The 22,494-nt window shown below is 40.1% G+C and overlaps 1 protein-coding gene across 9 annotated transcripts in view; it reads left to right on the top strand.

The window, feature by feature from the left end:
* NAV2 (neuron navigator 2) overlaps positions 1-22,494 on the top strand; it is a 660,409-nt gene that overhangs the window by 468,413 nt on the left and 169,502 nt on the right. For 7 of the 9 annotated variants that reach the window (XM_075129477.1, XM_075129476.1, XM_075129478.1 and 4 more), the window contains 4 exons: positions 944-1,016; positions 8,799-9,066; positions 10,809-10,877; positions 15,672-15,829. In XM_075129477.1, coding sequence (XP_074985578.1) covers positions 944-1,016; positions 8,799-9,066; positions 10,809-10,877; positions 15,672-15,829 — 568 coding nt within the window. The remainder of the gene's footprint in view (positions 1-943; positions 1,017-8,798; positions 9,067-10,808; positions 10,878-15,671; positions 15,830-22,494) is intronic. The other 2 variants (XM_048853246.2, XM_048853248.2) reach the window with 1 other exon arrangement.

Genomic DNA, 22,494 nt, shown 5'->3' with positions numbered 1-22,494 from the left:
AGGAAAGGGAGGATGAATCCTGTTCCCTCAGGCCATGGGATGGATATGGGGCTGCTTCACTGAGGCTACTTCAGTCTAGTGAAGTAACTTTTGCAGTTGTAGCACTCCACAGTGGGGTAGTGAATATAGGCAAAATAGGGTTCTCGAGTCTCTCCCGAATCAAAGGTTATTCTTTAATTATACATTATGTCATGTGATGAAACCTCCAGAAACAGGGCCAACCAAAATTGGGAACCCTAGCAAATAATCATGGCTCCCAAACAATTTGCAGGGGATCCCTAGAGAGCTGGATGTGCATATCCTGTCAGGCCAACTGAAATCCTGCCCCCTCCAACTCAACACAATTGCACCAGCTCATTGCACCCCCGAAGAGGCAAAATTTGGTCCACTGTGAGTAACTGCAGCCTGTTTCAGTATGTAATTTCTAAAATCCAGGGAATTTTGTGAGTAAACATTTTCTAGATTCCAACTGAGGTTTCTAGTTACCATTCTTACATTTTACTGCCTCCATGACTGGAAATTTCTGCCAGCTGTCTGCTTAAGAGCAAGTGGTAATCTCTCTTCTCCTCAGGCAAATTTGGCACCATGTTTATTTTCAGTATCATGTTTGTTATCATAGGACAAAAATCCTAGCATGTTATATTTGGCCCTCTACTGAGATGCAATGATCATCTTTCTTGGACCTGCATGGCTAGAGTATTAAGTAACTTGCTCCATGCAAGTACAAACTGAAGAGGAGCCCTGACCAACACAGTGTTGATTGTCTAATAACTTTGGAGTTTCCATGTTGTTATGGTTCCAATATTAAGAACCTTTTTTCCACTGCAATGAACAAAGGGGCTTTTTCTGTGATACAAAGGTTGTGTGCAATAAAATGTGACTGTAGATTAAGGTAAACATTTACTACAACGTGTATTCCTTTGTCTCCTTTTTTCTTGTTTAGATTGAAAACATAGATGCATGTCTGAGTTTCTTGGCTGCCAAGGGAATAAACATACAGGGTCTATCAGCAGAGGGTGAGTCAATCTGTCATTCCAAAATTTATCTTCTAATGAGGGACTTTCAATTTAGGATTTTTTTCCTCCAATTTTAAAAAAAAATACAACCAGGATCACTGGAGATTGAATAGGACTTGTGCTGTTGTGTTTTCTTCTCTTTTCCGCATCCACTGTAGGAAAGGTAAGTAAAATACATGCTGGACTCAATGCTGTTAACTCTTTCACTTTAAAAATAAACAATGGAAGGGCATTAGATTCATTCACTTCTTTTAAAACAAAGCAAAACACATACATCAAAGAAACTAACCTCGCAGCTGAGTTCTAGAAATGACACAGTGAAAAACCAAATCCTATGTATTTATGGTTGTGACAAAAGCAAACTATATCTGAAATAGCAGTATGTGAAAAAAGTACAGAATTAAATAACTACAGAAAAATACATCTGTAATCCTGTCATGCAAACATCTGCTCACATGCATAATTTTACAAGTACAGTAGTCCCGCTGTGGTTGAAAAATAAAGTTATGCATGTGTGTAAATGAATGTAGGATCAGGACCTATATTTTTACCACATTGATTCTTTAGCAATGATGCAATTAATCATTAAAGTTTTAATTTTAAAGTGAAAAGTGGACTGTTAACACCTCATGACTTGATATTTTACGAAACTAGAAATGCTTTGGCCAATTTTTTTAAACAAATGTTTTAGTAGTTCTGTCCTGAAACGAAATGTTTTATTGTTTTGTGTTGGATGTCTATTGAAAAGTGTCTAGTTACATTTTTTAAAAAGAAACTTCTGTTTTGCTATACTATTTATTTTTCTTTAGTATGTACATTTTTACATGTGCCTCTGTAAGCGCATGTAACAATGAAATAAATTCAAATGTTACAAAGCAAAACAAAAATAAGTGCCCCCCCCACTTAATCAGTCCACCCGTCGAGACCATCCGTCCCCAACCACATTATATTAATAACCACCCACTGCACAGACTGTAGTACCAGCGTCTGGTACATCAGGTTTCACCTTTACTTTCACTTAAGTATGTTTGAAAAAGCAAGCAGGTGCCAACAACCAGAGTAAGCAGAGTCAGACTGTGAATGTATTAGGTTACACCTACCTCAGTATTTCCAAGAACAAGTAATCTGATTTGCAAGTTCAGGTGAGATGACTTTCTTGGTTTAACTTCTCAAATAAGTTTGCTTGCAAGCTTGAGTTTGGAGAGCTGGTTACTTTGCAAAGTTTTTGTATGTGTATGAATAACTTAGTTACCTATGTACTGAAAGCTATGATTTCTCCCTCTCCGCTCATGTGATTGCTGAAAAAGCAAGGTGAATTTGATAGCCTGTCTGATCATGTGATTGACAGTTCTTAAAGAGAAGAGCTGCGGGCCCTCTCGGCTGGAACAGAAAAGCTTTTCTCTCTTGGCTTTGCCCGCCTGGTTGCCAACAACCAAAATCTGCTGGCTGGCTGTAAGCATGAGTGTGCATAGCGCTGGGGGATTCCCAACTCTTCATGCCAAAAGGATAATTCTATTCGGTTTCTAGCTGTCTCATGCTCTTAGTGGAAGACTAACTGATTATATTTATGCTTGAAGTACAGTACTCAATGGACGAGCAGTGACTACAAAATTCCTGGCTTCCTGCTACCCACAGAACTGAGTGAGAAAGTTTAGAAACAAGATGCATTTCTTTTAATTTCTAAACAATTGGAACATTAGCATTCCTCCCTTTTGGGGTTATACTGTGTTGTTACGTACATTCATAATATGAGGCACGAACTTTGAATTAAGTGTGTGTGAGAAAGAATTCCCCTTTAGGAGAAGTAGATTATTATCTGCAAAACGCAGATGCCTTACTGCAGTCTAAGGGTCTCAGAGGACAGCCAGTTTGTTCAGAAGGAAGATCCTTATCATAAACGTGGTTTAAATAGAAGTATTTTTATGATGAGTTTGGTACTCACAAACTACTAATTCCACATTTGTTTCTCCCCAAAGTGGATTTTCAGTGGGGTGATAATTACCTGAAATAATTGCTTCCTCTAAGTGTAAAGTCATATTTAATGTCATTTGCTTCAGTTTCAGGATTTTCCACTGAAGTTTCTTTTCACAGCACTTCACATATTACTAGGCTCTGGCTGTGCACTTAAAACTCTTTTTTGACCTGGTTGGATGGTGACCCCTGTACCTTCAAGTCTTAAATGAAACAAACCATCCCCTATTGAAAATAGGCGATGTTATTAAAATATACCCCAGATAATCCACAGGTGATGAAATATATGGGAAAACTGTTGTGTACATAGGTTTTCTGACTGTAAAGTATATTCAAGTAACTTAATAAACATATAGCATCATCCAGTTGCTAAGCATAAGTGGCCAGCAACATTTGCAATGTTCACCAAATGCACCTTGCCACTACAGCATATTAAAATATGCCATATTATAGGGAGGAGAGAGCTAGTGCAATTCCTGCTTCAAACTAAACCTGCTCTTTTGAGATTCAGAAAAGATCTTAAAGGCCCCTTATCTCCCTCCCAGTCACCTTCATTTCATTTGCACCCAGGACTTATTGTCTGGGGATAACAAGGTGACGCTCTCCCTCATTGTAATACATGAGGATTTAACTACCACTTTAAAATGTTGTGTGTTTAAAAAAATAATAATTTTATTCATCTTGATAATGCTAATATGCAGAAAGCAAGTCAGCAGACCATTAATACATGCAGTAGTATTCTGATGATATGAGAACAGTTGGCTCAGTGTAACAATCCTTTCCTACCGACTGCCCTAAATTGGATTCAGACAGAGGGAACAGAAGTCTTCTTCCCCTCCTAGGAGAAGCTTTAAGATGATGAGCCAAATCATGTCTCCCATTTTCACCGGATAGTCCCCTTGTAATCAGTGGGGCTACTCAATTGAGTGAAGTGAGTGGGATTCAGCCTAAAACCTCTAAAAGGGGACCTGCATGTCAGTATATGATGATAAAACAGAAAAGGCGAACCTGGCTGCTTCTGTACAATAAACTTTCCTTTTCAACCCAGATGAGAGAGAGACATTCCCATGCACGTTTCACCTCGTGTAACTTTGTCAATATGTTGCAAAATCCCAGACAAACCAGCTGAGGTGATGAGAAAAGTGTCTTGAGTAAAATTCTTTACTCAGCTAACCTTAGAGGTCCATAGGCTCTCCCACCAGATCACGAGCCACTCTCAGCAGAGCCCCAGGGTATCCTGTTCTGATGGCTTCTACTAATTTAGTATTTATATACCATTCACAGTGACACAAGTCAGTCTCCAATGGATACAATAGCGCAAACTCGATGGTAGCCATGGGGATGCCACTAATTGCTACCACAATAGTAGTGGAATGAATTACCTGTCTTACTGTTCCATGTAAGGGACTAAATATTACTACTGCTAAAAAGAACATATTGAAGATTGAAATTTTTGGGCTTGAAAGCAACATTTAATTTAAACCTTACTCTGGGAGATGCATGTTAACCGTGATAGGAAGCAGGCATCTCATAAAAAACAAATAAGAACATTGAACCCGGTTAAACAATGCCATAACCAAACAAGCCAGTAAAGTGTTGCTAAGATCCAGTGGGTCAAATGCAAATAATTTTATTTACTCCCTTTGCAAAGCCAGGAGGAAGTACGAGTTTATAATCAGTTCAGAATGGAAATATAAACTGAAGCCTCCTCTGGAGTGCTCTAGAGTGAATCCATTTTTTTTTCTATACCTTTACTATAAGGAGGAGGTTCACTATGACTGGAAGTGTAATCTGTACTCCTCAGTAAAGTAAAGCTTCACTTAAATAAGTGGGCTCCAGTGTATGCACACTTTTAATAATTCTATTACCTTAGGAGCCCCAGCCATGGACTAGGACCCTGTTGTGGAAGGAACGTACAAATACAGGACAAAGAGACAGTCCCTGCACCAAAGAGCTTACAGACTAAGACCTCAGCTACTAGTACATGTTTAACAAGGGGAAGTTTCTGTGGAGATGTGGAGGAGCTCTTGTCTCCTATTTCCACTGCCATTTTCCCTCTTGTTACTCATCAGTTTGAGCTTTGTATGCATGCCCGTGCTGTTCCCTGGACTGATGCAGACCCAGTTTCTGGCCTGTTGGAATTCCAGCTCTCTACTTATTCTCACCACTTTCCAAATAGTGTTTCTAATTGCCAAGGCTTTGCAGGTTACAGATGCTGTGTATGTGCAGTAGGAACTAATACTTTCTTTGTAGATAGCAGTTGCACCACCTGTGAATTAATAGATTAGCTGGATAGAGAACAGCTGAGCAAATTGTGAAGCCATAAAGTGATAAAAGGAAGCATTTTACTAGTCTTCAGAACAGCCACTATCTAATTTTGGCCATGTCTATATTTTTTCCCATCTGTACTGAAATTCATGCTTCTGTAGCTAAATTACTTTCAGCTCAACTGCAGCTTGTACCTTGCAAGCAATTTTTTCTTTCTCTTTGATTGACAGAGTTCTAAGCAGAGTCTGTGTTTTTGCAGAGTGGGTTTGAATTTATTGGAAATCTGTCAGTGCTGTTTCCCACCTCTTCTTGGTAAATTAAACAATTTTCCTCCTTTCCCTATGGCTAAATCTCCTAATTCAAGTGGACTTTCTGCATATAGGGTTGTCACATCAGTCTTGGCTACCTTCTAACGTTATTCCCTGGGTGGGATTAATCTTTTCTAGAACACGCACAGCACCACTAAAAGGAAAGTGGTAGCAGCTGGCTTTCTGGATAGGTTCTGAAGAGCGTCCACCCATGAAATGTTTGGTCTCCCAGACATATATTATATGCAGTTATATTGACCCTTTTTTTTTGGCAGGGTCCCCTTTTGTTTTCTTTAACAGCCTATCTCAGCCTCACCTTCTCTCCAGCTGAGAAGGGATGTAGCTGCCTTCAAAGACTCTTGGTGTCAGCCAGAGAAAGGTTCCTAAAAGTGATGTGAGCATCACTCTCCCATCCCAAGGAGCTGCATGTGTTGCCTCTGCAAGAGGCCCACCCTCTGTCAGCCCTAGAGTTCAGAACCAATCTGTGCACCTGAATTCTGGTCCATTGTGTAGTGCTACAAAGTGCTCTTGCTAAACCACCTGGCTAGCCTATTCTGATCATTGTAAATCTGTTCATTTTATTCTCATAGTGCTAGATGCTTTAGGGCATTGGGCAGAAAACTTCAATCAGTATTTTTTCTCCTTCCATTCTTTCTTGGCTTCAAACTTCTAGATTCCACATGTAGTAACTTTTTAACTCTTAACTGCTCAGTATAGTCCTGACATTTCATTGCTAATTGTCCCAGAAACTAACATTATTCCTATCCTATCTATTTACTTCCTTGTTTTCTGTGGATTTCCCTGTTGCCTTGCCACTGAGTCTTGCATACTTTTATGTCAAGAAAGAGAGTAGCTTGGGCAGCTTTTCAAAATTGGAAGTCAAGGCAGTAGGAGCAACAAACAGCAGCAGAAACGTCACTGCATGGAAATGTCCAATCAACACATTGGGAGGGTTCTTTTTAAAACCCTGCCTTTCCCTGAAACCAGAACATCTGGCAATATTTGTTTAAAACTTAAAATATAAATAAAGAACCCTTCTTTTTTGTGTGTGGCCAAAATGAAAATGATTGGGTTACATGCTCGTGCTCTCATAACTCAGTATGTGTGTTTAAACTGACACACAACAGAGAAGGGGAGTTTGAACAGGAAGTAATTCAGACTGTACTCACTGGCAAAACAAAGTGAGGCTGAAGTACTCTCTGTGTACAAAGTCCAGTGGCAAACTGCCAGGTGAATTACCTCAGTCCATCTTTCGAGATAAGAGAACCAGAAGTGCTTCTAAAAGGCCTGTTTGAAATATTTTGCTTATTCTTAAAGGGCCATAACCTGCTCCCTATGCAGTTAATGGAAGTTTTTCTTTTACTTCAGGGAAACAGCATTGAGTCCAAAGTCTGTGGGTATAATTTTTGTTGTATCCTGTTTAGATGATACATTTTGCTTAGGCAAATTATAGACAATGTGAAAATATTGTCAAAATATAGAAGAGGTTTTTTTTGTTTCTTGTTTTGCTTTTCATTGTTTTAAGGGTATGTTTTTGTGTGGGTTCTTATTTTCTGTGTTTCTAAGAAAATGTTAAAACCAGGTTTATCTTTTGATAAACTCAGCAGATGGGCATGCACTCACAAATATCAAATTATACATTATAGGTGGGGCTGATAGCACCTCTTATTATTAAGGTTGCCTGACATCTCCTATTATAAGGTCCTGTTTTCAGTTGCTTATCACTTGCTAAACTTTAACCATTTGGGCTGAATTTTTCCTTCCTGAGTGTCTGTCTGCTTCATGCTGAATTATTTTGAAATATTTTGCCAAAACAGTTCAACTATTTCTGAGAATGAGGTTAGGAAAAAGATTTATTGAAACAATGTTAAAAAATTCCGGCAACTTTTAGTGTCCCCATGCTGTGAAGCAGGAACTTGATATTTGGTAAGGTATATTTTCTGCTGTTCCTGTGAAAACCTGCCCAAATTTGGTCAAGTTATAAGCCTTTAAAAATTGCTGTTTGCACATGCTCAGCAGAGACTTCTTAGATTTTAGCAGCTATATTTCCACAAGATTCTGTCTACATTTGGGCTAAGAAGGACTTTCCCTGCAATTGCAGCTTGGGTGAGGAGTGGCCCCGCTCCCACAGAGTCCCGTCCCTCACCCTGAACTCCTCATTTCTGGACCCATCCCAGAGCTACACCGTCAGGTCAGAGCCCACACCCCCTCCCAGGCCCTAATCCCCTGCCTCAGTCCGGAGCCCCCCTCCCACATTCTGAACCCCTCGGCCCCACCCCCAGCCTGGAGCCCCCTCCTGCACCCCAAACTCCTCATCCCAGCCCCATCCCAGAGCCTGCACCCCCAGCCAGAGCCCTCACCTCCCTGCACCCCAACCCCCTGCCCCAGCCCAGAGCCCCCTCGTGCACTCTGAACCCCTCATTAAAAACACATTAAGAGAGCAAAGTGGAGCACTCAAAAGTTAGGAAATAACTGTTTTAAAGTTGTCTGTGCAACCTTAATTCAGCCCCTTGTGCATATGCATTATGATACATAATCACATACTAGGTTTTTCCCACAGGACCCTTGTTCTGTGTGTGTGTGTGTGTGTGTGTGTTATAAAATATGCAAGATAGGACATGTGACAATTAGGAACTTAAATATTTACAAATTCAGTGCTAATTTCTTCAGATGTACTGTGTATACCAGGCCCTTATTGCCTTGTGAAAAGATCAGACTAGTAATTATCTAGTTTAAGAATAGCCACTAATATACGCACTAATTCTATTTCTTAATTTGAGTATATTAGATTTTCATAAGTGAAATAAATTAGACTGACATAATGAAAACAATGCAATTCTGTATGACTGTGGTTTCTCCCCATCATGCACATTGGGGACTAGACCATACAGCTAATCATTTGCTGCATGATGTTGCTACATTGCATTTGATTTTTGCGTCTTAATTTTGGCTTAAAGGAATTCTTTATTAAAATGCACCAGCACGCAACATGTCTTTCATTTCTAATACATTCACTGCAATCACTGTAGGGGAGAAATAACTAATTTACTTTCTGGTTGATGCCCAATGTTAATCAACTGTGATACCAATTAGTTTTGCAGGGAGTCTGTCATATCCTAAAGGAATTAAATTCAGGCAGTATTATGAACAGCGTGAATGCTGAAATAAGCCATTCTACTGTAAAAAAAACCTAAACTGGTAGTTGACAAGTGACTTTTAAAAAATTGCCTTACAGAAATCAGGAATGGGAATCTAAAGGCCATTCTAGGACTTTTCTTCAGCTTGTCTCGGTATAAGCAGCAGCAGCAGCAGCCACAGAAACAACATCCGCAGCACCATCCATCCCAGCAACCTCCAACAGTTTCCCAGCAAGCAGGGCCTCCATCCCCGTGTCCAGTCGGGGTGCAACAGCAACAGATGCCGGCTTCACCCCAAACACAGTGCCAACAGCCCCAGCAAGCTACACATCATCAAATAAAAGCACAACCAGAAATGCAGTCAAGGTGGGATGTTTTCTCCATTTTTTTTCTGTTTTAAGGCATTTCAGAAACTAAAACAGCCTCTATAGTAGTTTCTCCTTAGAACAGAAGGTATTTAGCATCTCAGCTTATCAGAAGATGAAAGCTGCATAGCAATCGATTTCACACCCCTTAAAGTCGAACTAGAAGTAATAGTGAAATTCTGTCTGTGTCAGCAATATTCATTTATACAGGTTTAAAATGCCTGCTACATGAGTAAGCAGGATTTAGTTGTTGTTCTTTTAAGTGTGGTGGCTTTATTTCCTTTGTTTTATGCTAGCAAAGCATTTAATTAGGTATACTTGTCAGGCAACATCACAGTCATTTACACAAAACCAAGGATGGTGGCCTAGAGGACACTATCAAGATTAAGTCTGGACTTTATATTAAATGGATCTTCACAGGGATTCCACTAAGCATGGTGATTTGTGTCTTATAATTTTTTTATTTTAAGATCCTTGCTGAAGCATTCAGGTGAAAAGGAAAGAAATCTCCATTGAGGAATACCTTCACCATTATTTTTGCTTCAAATCCAGCCTAAGCTTGTTGTCCAAAAGTCACTACCCGTCTGATAGCTGTTTCATGGCTTATATGAAATGAGTCTCACTCTGGTTGTCTTTAGACAAATGTCCACATTACAACTGGCAACTTGGCAATCCCAGAAGAGAGACCAGGCGTTGAATGTACTGTGAGGATTGACCTATCCTCTGATACTCAGAGATGGTCCTTCCAAGTTAGATTTCATGCAGAATAGTGGAGACAGTGCCCATGCTGTACCTATTTGGTATACTTCTGTCTATTGGACTGCATACCCCTGTGAGGGCAATGGGACTCCAGACAGGAGTAAAGTGAGCAGGATTTAGCACCACTGAAGACATACTTGTACATCTCTTTTATCTCCTATTCTAAATATATGGGCACTGATTTGTTTTCAGTGTAACACTGCAGATCAGTTTGTAATTTTAAATTGAGTGCTACAGCAAGGCTGGTTTCCAAATACCAAACATACCACCAGAGGTATAAATCCTTAAGATGAGTCTGGCCAAGTGGGACAATTGTCAAAGCTTGTTCCATTTTTGACCTTTCAGCATAAACTGGCTTTCTTTTTATTCAACAAAGCAGGGATTTTTTTTCTGTAATTGAACATAGCCATTTTTCTTAACAGCCATATAAAATCGTCATAAGCTTCAGTGCAGAACAATTAGTGTAAAATGAAGTTGAGCAACAGGAACTTGTTTCAGTGATCCTTTCTCAACACTTGAACATTGGTCTGGTGCCTGCAAAGTAGTCTATGAATTGAATTAAAATCAAAGTAATTTAAAAAAAATCAGCCAAAACCAAAACATCTAACTCGAGGATTTGTGTATTGGGAGAGTTGTGAATTAACTGCAGCATGCATTAATGTTACCAGTTCGTTCAGTTTCTTCAGAGCATTGTATAGAATAAAAAGTTCGAAAGAAATGAATAATGAAACTTGACTTGGCAGTAACATACAAACCAGATCATTCTAGGCTAGTGCTGCATCTCACTTCTGTATATGAATCTAACACGCATTATAGAAAATGAATCAAGTCTGAGGAGTTATGCTGGGAGAGAAGCTCTTTGTCATGTGAAACATATGGGAAAAACTCCCTTTTCTAAAGTCATTGGCTCAGCTCAGTAGCGTTTTGTGAATGTTTCTTCTTTGCTCACTCTTTTTCTTCCGCTTTTTCTTTCCTGTTGTACAGTGCATCACCCAGGGACTCATCTCAAAGCAAAATCATCCGATTTACTCTCGGTCAGAAAAAGACTTCTAGGTTAGCACTTCTTCCTCTTCTGTGAAGCATGGTTAACCCTCCTTGCAAGATTTCCAACTGCATGTTTAGGGTTCATCTTTAAATTATTTATCTGATGGTTTGTAGCCAAGCATTTAGAATAGCTAAAATATATGCAGGATTAGAGAGCATTACCTTGTGTACTCTCTAATACTGTGTATATTTGGTCAACTTTTCTTTTTTTAAGTAGGAGAGAGGGTAGAGTCACTCAGGTTCACAATCATGCTGGAAGGACGTAACGAGTGGAGTCCCGCAGGAATCAGTTCTGGGTCCGGTTCTATTCAATATCTTCATCAATGATTTAGATAATGGCATAAAGAGTACAGTTATAAAGTTTGCGAACGATACTGAACTGGGAGGGGTTACAAATGATTTGGAGGACAGGATTAAAATTCAAAATGATCTGGACAAACTGGAGAAATGGTCTGAAGTAAATAGGATGAAATTCAATAAGGACAAATGCAAAGTACTCCACTTAGGAAGGAACAATCAGTTGCACACATACAAAATGGGAAATGACTGTCTAGGAAAGAGTGTTGCGAAGTCAACAGTGTAACGCTGTTGCAAAAAAAGCAAACATCATTCTGGGATGTATTAGCAGGAGTGTTGTAAACAAGACACGAGAAGTAATTCTTTTGCTCTACCCCATACTGATTAGGCCACAACTGGAGTATTGTGTCCAGTGCTGAGTGCCACGTTTCAGGAAGGATGTGGACAAATTGGAGAGAGTCCAGAGAAGAGCAACAAAAATGATTAAAGGTCTAGAAAACATGGCCTCTGAGGGAAGATTGAAAAAATTGGGTTTGTTCAGTCTGGAAAAGAGAAGACTGAGAGGAGACATAATAGTTTTCAAGTACGTAAAAGGTTGTTACAAGGAGGAAGGAGAAAAATTGTTTTTCTTAATCTCTGAGGTTAGGAGAAGAAGCAATGGGCTAAAATTGCAGCAAGGGAGGTTTAGGTTGGACATTAGGAGAAACTTCCTAACTGTCGGGGTGGTTAAGCTCTGGAATAAATTGCCTAGGGGGGTTGTGGAGTCTCCAACATTGGAGATTTTTAAGAGCAGGTTAGACAAACACTCTCAGGAATGGCCTAGATAATACTTAGTCCTGCCATGAGTGCAGAGGACTGGACTAGATGACCTTTTGAGGTCCCTTCCAGTCCTATGATTCTATGTTGGCAAGAAAATAATGGACCTTGGTCATTCTTCTGAGCTTTTCATTTTGAAAAGGGAAGGTTCACACAATTTCTGTACCAGTTATTCTTTTCATTTCTACACTGTTGAAATTACTAATGTCAGGGCTAGTTTTCTCTTAGGTAATAAAAGGTGGAACTTAGTCAAGTGTGTCAGATGAGACAAAACAACAGGGTAGATATATATCTCATCACTGTTCCTGGACTCCCTAGTGCCCTGTAGCAGAGAACATCTAATCTCCCTGAAAATGAGTAATAGGTATTTCTGTCCATTTTGTCCTTAATCACAGCTTGACTTGCATGCCAACCCCTATGAGCACCTCACAGCAGCACTTAAAAAGGCTGCTCTAATCGTTATTAATACCTTTGGTATTAATCATGGACTTTCTTGTGATTAATATTACTCTTGGTATTATTATGCTGTCATATGTACTTAATTAGGAATTCCACTGTAGTTCTGCATTAACTAGTGTAGTGTATTTGACATTTTTACTCATTTTGTGCACTAACCAGTAAATTGTACCCCTTTCTATAATGTGGAAATGTAACCACATTACTCCTGTCCTATAATTTGGATTCACATCCCCCAAATCTTGTCTTTTATTTGGTGAAGGGAAGGTCTAGGCATCAGGAAGATGCTTTGCACTAGAACCCATATTCTGAATAATCTTTTAAGCCTTGTTGATTCTCTCTATTCTGTTTCCTTCCTAACACTACCTTGACACCTGAGACCCATCAGGTTCACACTCAGGCATGGTTACAGTCTGAGTTAGTTCACATATTGCCTAGCTAAAGGTGTTGAAGAGCAATAACCAAGAGTGTTCTCTTAACTTTGTACCTAATCTCTGATAACAAGAAGCTAGGAGGTCCATCCTGAAACTAGATTTTTCCCTACAAAGGCTGTGGCTACAGCGCTTACAGCTGTAGTGTTGCCATAGCCAAAGTAGCTATATACACTTTCAAAGTGTCCTGGGGAAGTAAAAAGATATGTGCTTAAAACAAAACTAATCTGATAAACACACATCAGGAATCTGATGGAAGGATAAGTGCTTTGACAATATATCTTCTTCGTAAGTGTTTTATTCTTACGTGTATTTTCTATTTTATACATATTTATATAACTAGCAATTACAATAATGACTGAATTGAAAACCTGTGCTCTCCTCTGCTGGTCAATGTGTCTGGGCTGCCCCCTTCAGCATACTGTGCTGTTGAGGTTCTGGAATGCTGGCTTTTCTGAGCAATGCATTTTGGTCCAAATCTTTACACCACTATTGAGGACCGTTTAGGAAGAATAATTCTTTTCTCATCCACCAATCCTACCAGAAAAAAAAAAAAGAAAAGAGTAGGGAACGAATTCTAAAATAGTCCAGTAGCTCTATTATTAGAACATACTAGATAACAATGTGGAGTCTTTCTTTAGAACAGACTGTCAAGTGATGTAGCCTGAAGGCTCTCCCTGCCTGCAAAAGATTGGATTCAACACCTATTAAATAGTATGGGCTCTGCATGAGCTCTCTTGCCCTGCCAACTTCAAGGAAAACATCAAAAATGGGACCGAGAGCCCTAAGCATTCATGTTTCCCATCTTTTCTCCCCACCACCTCTTCATTTGTAGCCTTCTTTTCAATAGATAAAGTATTCCAGGGTGTTCTAATTTTAATTTGTCTTTGATCAATGCCATATATAATTTTCTAGCATCCCCTAGTGTTGAAACTGGCTGAGGTTCTTCATAACCAGTTGAGAACTTAAGGCTGTTGTCTGGGATACAACAAAGTAAACCTCAAAACCCACAATGTTATGTGCCAGAGGCTGTGGTAATGTGAATTTATAAATACAATATTTTTGTTTTTAGTGGTGCCCATATATTTTGTCCTCCTCTGAGCTTTGGAAGCATGTGCATGCATCTGTTAACATTTATGATTTTCCCTTTTTTATTTTTTCATTTTCCCTTCACTAATCTCTGAAGAGTTGGTTGATTTGGAAAGCAGTTCTAAAGCCCCTCTCCCGACTTTCCAGCACTAATGGTGCTACAGATGTAACAATGATTTTGCACATTGCATCCCCCCATGGCAGTATTCCCTGAGTAAAGTTTTACTACACTCTGATAGTAAGGGCTTCAGGATTAGGCTCATTGGTGATACACTTCGTTTAGGTCACCATGATTTTATAGAAACATTTTTTTTACTTATGCTGAAAATAATAAAGGTTGAGAGTAGCTCATGTCTTTTAATGTTGCTACCATACATGATGTGAGCGGATTCTGGCTTTTAGCCTCAAAAATGAAGGTGTCACACTACTTTCCAAGGTACTCAAAAGTCTCAACAACTCTCTACAGGTATGTACTTTGAGGGCATTATTTCATATTTTGTTTTTCTTGTATTTCATTTATTTAGATTCATAAAAGTGTGCTATACATATATTAAGACTATGATTTTCAAGGGTGCCTCATCTGAAGGAATGAAAAGCCCTTATCTTGTTCAGATTCACTGGGAGTTGGTCATCTAACTCCATTGGGCTTTTTTTTTAAATACCAGCTACCCCAAAAAAATCACAAAATAGAAGAAATCATTCCCATCATCTACTCTAAAACCCCAATCTCCTCTCCCCAGAAAAAGCCTGATAAAGCAGATAAAGCTTGCAGCCTGGGCTCTGCTGGATCAAAAGGGAAATGTGTTCCAATGAGGACCCTTCGTTGACAAAACATGACTATCAGCATCCTGCAGTTTAAACCGGGAGCTGTTCAGTTCCTCAAGCTCCTGAGTTGATCCCACTGCCGTGCTACTACATGGGGAGAGTGGTGGTCTCTGAGGCAGCCAGAACTCAAACCTTAGAAGGTTTTGTAGATTCAAAAATAAGCAATATTAACCTTCCAGTGAAAATCAGTTGGTAGCCAGATCAGTTCCCAGAGCACAAATGTAATGTGCTCCCTACAGAGAAATGCCAGTTGTTAAGCAACAGACACATTTTGTCCCATTGTCTGTTTTTGAATTGGATGTAGTCCTGTGTATAATGCATTTCAGCAATCAAGTTTAGGAACATAAGGCCAAATTTCTTACACCACTTTTACAGCAGCATAAATCCATTGAATTCACTGGAGTTGCTTCTTGTTTACATTGGCATAAGGGAGAGGAGAATGAGACCAAGGGCTATAGCACTGAAGAAAAATGATTGAGGACCTGATTCTGCCACCTTAACTTAGATTGCGTAGTACAGCTAGTAGTCCCATTGAAAGCAATCAGACTACTTGCCAAGTTCAGAACTAATCAACTTAAATAAGGATGGCAGAATTGGGTTCTGAATGTTTTAAATCTGAAAATCACATCTTAGAATAGTACAATATCCAGCTGAAGGAGTTTTCTTGATGAAAGCGATTCAAACTACAACTGTAGTCACAGTTATGTATATTTTTATCCAGGATGTTTTGTGGTGGCTTGGTTAAATTCCTTACAAAACCCACAAAATTCTCTTGCCTTGCGCTCTTTGTTCTTGGATTACGCATGGTTTTCAGTTGTCTTTTCCTCTTCCAAATTGTCATGGTTTTTCTTATGAGTACTTTGTCCTGTTTTCTTATTTTTCTTAACAGACTTCCAGGTCCCACCACAAGGGTATCTGCTGCAGGCAGCGAAACCAAAACTCGTGGGTCTATCAGTGCCAACAACCGGCGCAGCCAGAGCTTTAACAACTACGACAAATCCAAACCTGTTAATCCACAACCACCTCCATCAAATAGCAATGAAAAAGGTAGGTGCCATGAATCTTTTGTACTTCCTCAGATCTGCTTTGCTTTGGTTTTGTTCAGTGGAAATGAAGTATGACTGGAGCTCCAGAAAAGGTGAAAACATTTCTTTGATATGTGGTCTGTTGTAAATATAGGGTCAGATCCTAGGGCCCTTGCATAGCTTTCACTCAGTCCTTCTGTAGCACACTTCCACTGAAACCAGCAACAGTCCCTCTAGTAAGGACTCCTTAACTGATCACTCTCGTTACAGTGTGCATGATAACACCCATTGTTTCATGTTCTCTGCGTATGTAAAATCGTCCTACTGTATTTTCCACTGCATGCATCTGATGAAGTGGGCTGTAGCCCACGAAAGCTTATGCTCAAATAAATTTGTTAGTCTCTAAGGTGCCACAAGTCCTCCTTTTTTTTTTGCAGCTACAGACTAACACAGCTGCTACTCTGAAACCTGTTAATAAAAACTGTGTCTGAGATCCTTTTCCCACTAAAGTTGGTAGTGTCTTCTGCTGTCAACTTCAGTGGAAATAGATAGTCATTGGGATGTGGCTGGTAGTTATTTAACAAAAAGAGATGACCAAAAAAATGTGCCAGAAGGAAATACACTTGAATGATTAAGTGGCAATCTCATGTATGCACAGGCATTTTTAAAGCCAGACTAGGGAAAACCTGAGTAAGAGTCAGAGTAGGTACCTGCGTTTGAGACCTTCCCTCCCCAAAATCTATTTGTTTTTCCTTTTAAAACAGTCCCACTGCTAGAGATGTGCCTCTCTCTTTCCTAGAGCCCTCTATGGTTCCATGCTTGCAAACTTGTCTTCAGGCCTGAGATAAAACCAATTAAAGTCAATGGGAATCTTTATATTGACTTCAGTGAGCTCTGGATCAGGCCCTCTTCAGTGCATGCTGCATAGATGAGGATTTCTGTTAGCAGTTTTTTTTTTACTTTGCTGTACGTCTTCATTGTTCCTAGCCTCCTACAGTGCTTTGTTATCTTTTTTTTTCTGGATAAATTATCTTTCAAAATAATTCCAGTCACCACTCCTTTATTTTTCTTGTTGACAGGCATCCCTAAGCTATCACAACATATAACAAGCACTCATGCTTGATATCCCATTGTATTACCTTCTGAGCTTGTTGTATACATAATAGAGAAAAAACAGACTTCAAACTCATTTTTTCAGCCAAAATGCAAGGAGGCTCTCTCAGTGGTGTTAAACTTAAACTTGATAACATAACAGTTTAGTTGTAAATATGACCGTAGTGATTCACACCAGGCATTATGTTTCAGCATGAATTTAAATATATTCCTCATACTGAGGAACTGTAAATAAGTGTGCCTTTTAGTTAACGACTGTATGATACAACTGTTGCTTTATAGATTAATACTGCAGTTTTAGGTAGTGTGACAGGGTAAGGCCAGATGGCAACAGGAGAGTGATAGAAGGCAGATATATTAGCCCCAGGTTAAGTAGGTCCCTTTTCCCTGTGTAAGGTAACAGGGAAGGTTTTTTCTCATGTTTTTGTATATTTATTTCTACAACCATGATGGCTAAAAAAACCACTATTTCATTTCAAACAAAATTGTACAATTAGGAACCACTGAATGTTCCCTACAACACACAGTTTTTTAACAGTTGTAACTTCTCTTCTTCCCCCTCACCTACTATTAAGGATAGATTGCACAAAGAAGAACTTCTCCGATAGATAGCAGTACATGAAGCTGTAACAATCTGCTCATCGAAGGGAGATATATTAGCCCCAGGTTAAGTAAGTCCCTTTTCCCTGGGTAAGGTAACAGGGAAGGTTCCAGAACAATCTGGAGTTTTCTTGAAACAATTAAGGCAGACAGGCTGATTAGAACACCTGCAGCCAATCAGGAAGCTGCCAGAATCAATTAAGACTGGCTAATCAGAGCACCTGGGTTTAAAAAGGAGCTCACTTCAGTTTGTGGTATGAGTGCGAGGAGCTGGGAGCAAGAGGTGCAAGAAGCTGAGAGTGAGAAGTCGTACTACTGGAAGACTGAGAAGTACAAGCATTATCAGGAGGAAGGTCCTGTGGTGAGAATAAAGAAGGTGTTGGGAGGAGGCCATGGGGAAGTAGCCCAGGGAGTTGTAGCTGTCATGCAGCTGTTACAGGAGCCACTGTAGACAGCTACAATCCACAGGGCCCTGGGCTGGAACCCGGAGTAGAGGGTGGGCCCGGGTTCCCTCCATCCCCCCAACTCCCTACTTGATACCGGAGGAGTTGACCTGGACTGTGGGTTCCACCAGAGGGGAAGGTCTCTGGCCTGTTCCCCGATCCACTAGGTGGATCAGCAGAGACTGCGGGGATTGTTTTTCTTCCTTTGCTGGCCAGTGATGAGGCTAACTGAGTGAACGGCAGATTTGAGCCACGAAAGGGGCCAAACTGAGGATTGCCGTGAACCTCTGAGGCGAGCAAATCTGCCAATAAGCACAGGACCCACCAAGACAGAGGAGGAACTTGACACAGTAGGAAAGAAAAATGTTCCTTCCTGTTCTTTAAGGTATTGATTTTTTTCTCTCCTGCTGCTGCAATTCCATCTCTCCTTTTTGGTTCTTCACTAGTCTTCCTGCTATTTATCTTCCCACTGTGTCAGTTTTATTTTCATCTCGATCCCTGAAGCCTTTTACAAGGGGGAGATCAGAGGTCCATGTTGATACAATCTACAGCTCTGCTTCCTCCCGTGAACTCTGGAGCTGAATGAGCTTCACTGATTTAGAATGTTTATAAGCTTGGGAAGGAGGGAGTTGTGGTATTTTTAGATTTACTATTTTCTTTGCATTCACGGAAATAAATTATTTATCAATTGTTTGTTCAGTCAGAAAACACTCAATTTCCTACATTGTAACTAATTCTTTACAGAACACTGCAACATCAGTACTATCAAGAGATCATCTTACTGCTACTAATTGTGCCATCCAAGATCCTACTTGCTCAGGTTCATCTAATAAGAGCAGACAGCAAGTTAACAGTTCTGGGACTAAGGGCTTATGGGCAACAATTCTGACCTCCCTGAGGCCTGGTCTACACCTAAAACTTAGGTCAGCCTAGCTACATTTCTCAGAGCTGTGCAATGTAGTTTGGTTGATTTAACCCACACTGTAGATGCATCTAGGCTGATGGAAGAATTCTGTTAACCTAGCTACTGCCTCTCAGATAGGTGGCTTATTAAACTGACAGAAAAATCCCCTCCATCTATGTAGGGAGCATCTACAATATAGTGGCACAGCTGCAGCTCCATAGCTATGCTGCTATAGTGTAACATACCATTATATAGGAGTTAGACCCCAGTAATCAAGGGCAGAATTGGGGCCATGGTTTTGATCTGTAGCTGTGCTGGTGATTCTCTGTGCCTTGGGCTGGTCATCATTAGAAGACATAATTTCTAAGTGGTCACTGTTTTGGGTGCCTCAATTTTGGGGTGCCTCAATAAGGGGATGTCTCAGGCCCACCAAAGGAATAAAATTCTTGTTTGCTGTCACAACATTAAACAGTTAAAGGTGGTCCAGAGTTTCATGTCAGTTGATCGTTGGCTTACTCCCATTGTACCAGCCACCATTAAAAGTCTTTGTAACCTTTTATTAAAGACATAGAAGAAGAAAAACAAACAGTTAAAGCATTTGAAGTGTAAAGTATTAAGTAAGGCTTTCATTTTAACAGTATTCCTTATTCCCTTTAGCTGTATAAATTCTTTGATAGGGAAATCTCCTGTTTGACAGTCTTTTAGATGGTATTAACTGTCCTCTTGAGCAGGAAAAACAAAGTTTAGTTGAGATGATTAGGAGCAACTGCCCTTCTTGGAGTCCAATCCTGCTTACTTTAAGACAAAACAAGACAAATGCACACAAAAGGGTAGAGAAAAGAAAGATAGAAAATGCAGATTCTGATCTTTGGTGCTGATTTTCACTTGCAACTTTGCTGCTGGAAAAACACAGGCCAAGCACATGGACTTATCAGCCACTCTGAGGCCTGGCATTAGGCTGTTTATGATGTTGCTTTTAGCTGTCTTTTTGGTTTCAGGCTCACAGCCATTTTGCTAAGGTGAAGTTGTCTTGGCTGACTTAGTCAGACTCTTATTATACAGAAGGCAGCAAGAGAAAGACAGGACGGAGAAGAAATTAGGTGAGAAATGAGAATAACACAGGAGGGAGGGAGCCCAAGTTTCAGGTTCCGTTCATTATTTAGCTGTAGCTGGTGGAGGTGGTAATGCCATTTGGTTTCCAGTCTCTGGCTCGGACTGGTTAAGGTGTTTTTCAGGATGAGGACAACAAAGGCCCAACAGTGTCCTGTTGGATCTCAGGGTCCCCAGAGATGGAGGGGGTGGTAGCCATACTTGTAAAGTTTGCTCCCTCCAGTTCATGTGTCCCTCTGCTCCCATCGGTGACCCACAGATAAACAGTGCCCAAGAAGTTGTAGCAACCTCATCACATTAAAATTAACCAATCGAAGCACATTTTGGTGCTTTCAGCTATAAACATTTCTCACGTTTCTAGAGGTGTTTTTTTTTATCTTGTTGTCATGATAACCCTGATTTTACCAGGAGCCTTGCAGACGCTTTATTAGATTTTTTTTAACTTAAACAATCCAGTTTGTACCTGTCTATTTGTCTCCAACTTCTGCTAATTTTTATAAACAATTTTATGTTGTAGGCTGAGTTGGACTTTTGTTACCTTAGTCAGCCTAGAGCCAACGCTGCACAGCACTTCAGGTTGGGCATCCAAAACCCGGGCCTCCTTTCAGAATACGGCTGTTAACCTTCCTGTGTTGTATGTAGGGTAGCTACAGAAGTTGGTCCAATAAAAACTATTACCTCACCCACCTTGTCTCTCTAATCTTCCTATGTTTCAGTTTCCCTGTTCATAAAATGGGGATGATAATACTTCACTGTCTCACAGGGGTTCATTCCCTCCCTCACAGTTTCTTCAGTTCAGCTTTCTTTCATACATACGCTCCTGCCCTTTTCTCCCCGACCTGTCCCCTTAACCTCTTCCCTTCACTGTCCCCTCTGTTCACTTTTCTTCCCATTTAGCTTATCCCCTTCTAACTAAACCCACCAAAATAAAATAAAATAAAAAATATGGAACTAACATGATGTTTGCCACCACAACACTTTATGCTTCTTGTGTGTTGTTCTCCTTCCCCTACTCTGTGTCTGTCTTGTCTATTTAGATTGTAAGCTGCTCAGGGTAGAGACTGCCTAATAGATATTGAAATCCTTAGCTACAAGGCACTATAGACATATAATTTATTTATGATTTATTAAATTCTGATAGTGGAAGAAGGAAAATGTTGAGCTGTTCCAAATGAGTCCTCCATATGTGAGCTTATATTTATTATATTTATATTTATATTATCATAATTTATTTGTAATGGAAAAGGCACAAGAAGCCACAATCAAATTTGGGTCCCATTGTGCTAGAACTTGTGTATATATATATAAAAAGAAAGAGACACCCAAGGAGCTCTCAAAACAGATGGATGAATGAAGGTCAGATCTAGAGGTCTGCCTTTTCTAGCAGAGACATGTGGGCTGAAGATAGCATTCTTGGTTCTGAAGGGAAGACGTACCTCTTTGAGCCATTCTCTCTTTGGATACTGTTAAATCAGCTCTTCCAGAGATTACATATCCCGGGTTCCCTAGGACTCATAAATTCCAAAAAACAAATTTTTATCTTTGGAATTAACCAAATTTGACCAAGAACCATATATTTTTATGGTGTCCCAGGATAATACCCCGGGTTCCCTACAAGGGATATTCAGTATAGTTACAAGAAATACAAGGAATGAAGTATTAACCTTCCTTTCACACTCACTTCATCTACTGGCCCCACACTCTGAATCTATACTTAGCATTGGCAGCATAAATGGGGAGACTATATGGGTCGGTGAGAATTTCCCCAGTGCAGGAAAAGAATAGAGCCAGCATAAGTGTCCCATTTCTGCTCCTCCCCCTGTTACAGTGGGCATTCCAGAGAAGATGGGGATGGGAGCAAGCTCATAGTATTGTGTTCTACCTATGGAGCAACCTATAGCAGCCCAGGTAAACCTCCAGGGTTGCACTACTATGTTTTAAGGGACTGCACCAGTCCCAGTGCAGGCAGCATGCGGACTACACAAAGATGGCATAAAGCTGCCTTTGCCTACCCTCCACCAGGCCCACACCTTCTGTTCTGTCTTTCTCAGGAGATACTGCACAGAATCTGCCCCACTGGTTTTCTTTCCCAAGGGCCTGATTCCAATTTACACTGAAGCCCCTGTATACTGCTCCAGCATTGTAAAGTGCCTTAAAGTTCATGTAAATGTAATTTACCACCACTTTATGGCCTCTTTACACTGCTCTGAGTGTGTAAAGGGGTCATGGGGTAAATGAGAATAAAACCTCAAGTGGCTTTCCTTTCTCTTTTGATTATGGTTAGGCGATAGCATTCTTTGAGAAAACAAATTGCCCGTCCTCTTTGTAACTGTGCGCCCACGTGCCTACCCTTCTCGAGCTATCAAGGTTGGGGGGCATTTGGGTAAGAGTCCCTTGGTAAAGTATTGGTATTGTAGCACTGGCATGGAATATGATGTCATAATTGTTAAAATCGAACCACGTTCAAAATTTACAGGTTAATAAAACATGTACATTATAAACGAAGCCTTAATTTTG

Source organism: Caretta caretta, chromosome 6 (genome assembly GCF_965140235.1).
Source record: "Caretta caretta isolate rCarCar2 chromosome 6, rCarCar1.hap1, whole genome shotgun sequence".
In the NCBI taxonomy this organism is placed as follows: domain Eukaryota; kingdom Metazoa; phylum Chordata; order Testudines; family Cheloniidae; genus Caretta; species Caretta caretta.
Note: the sequence above shows the minus strand (reverse complement) of the source record. Positions and strands in the feature narration are given on the sequence as shown.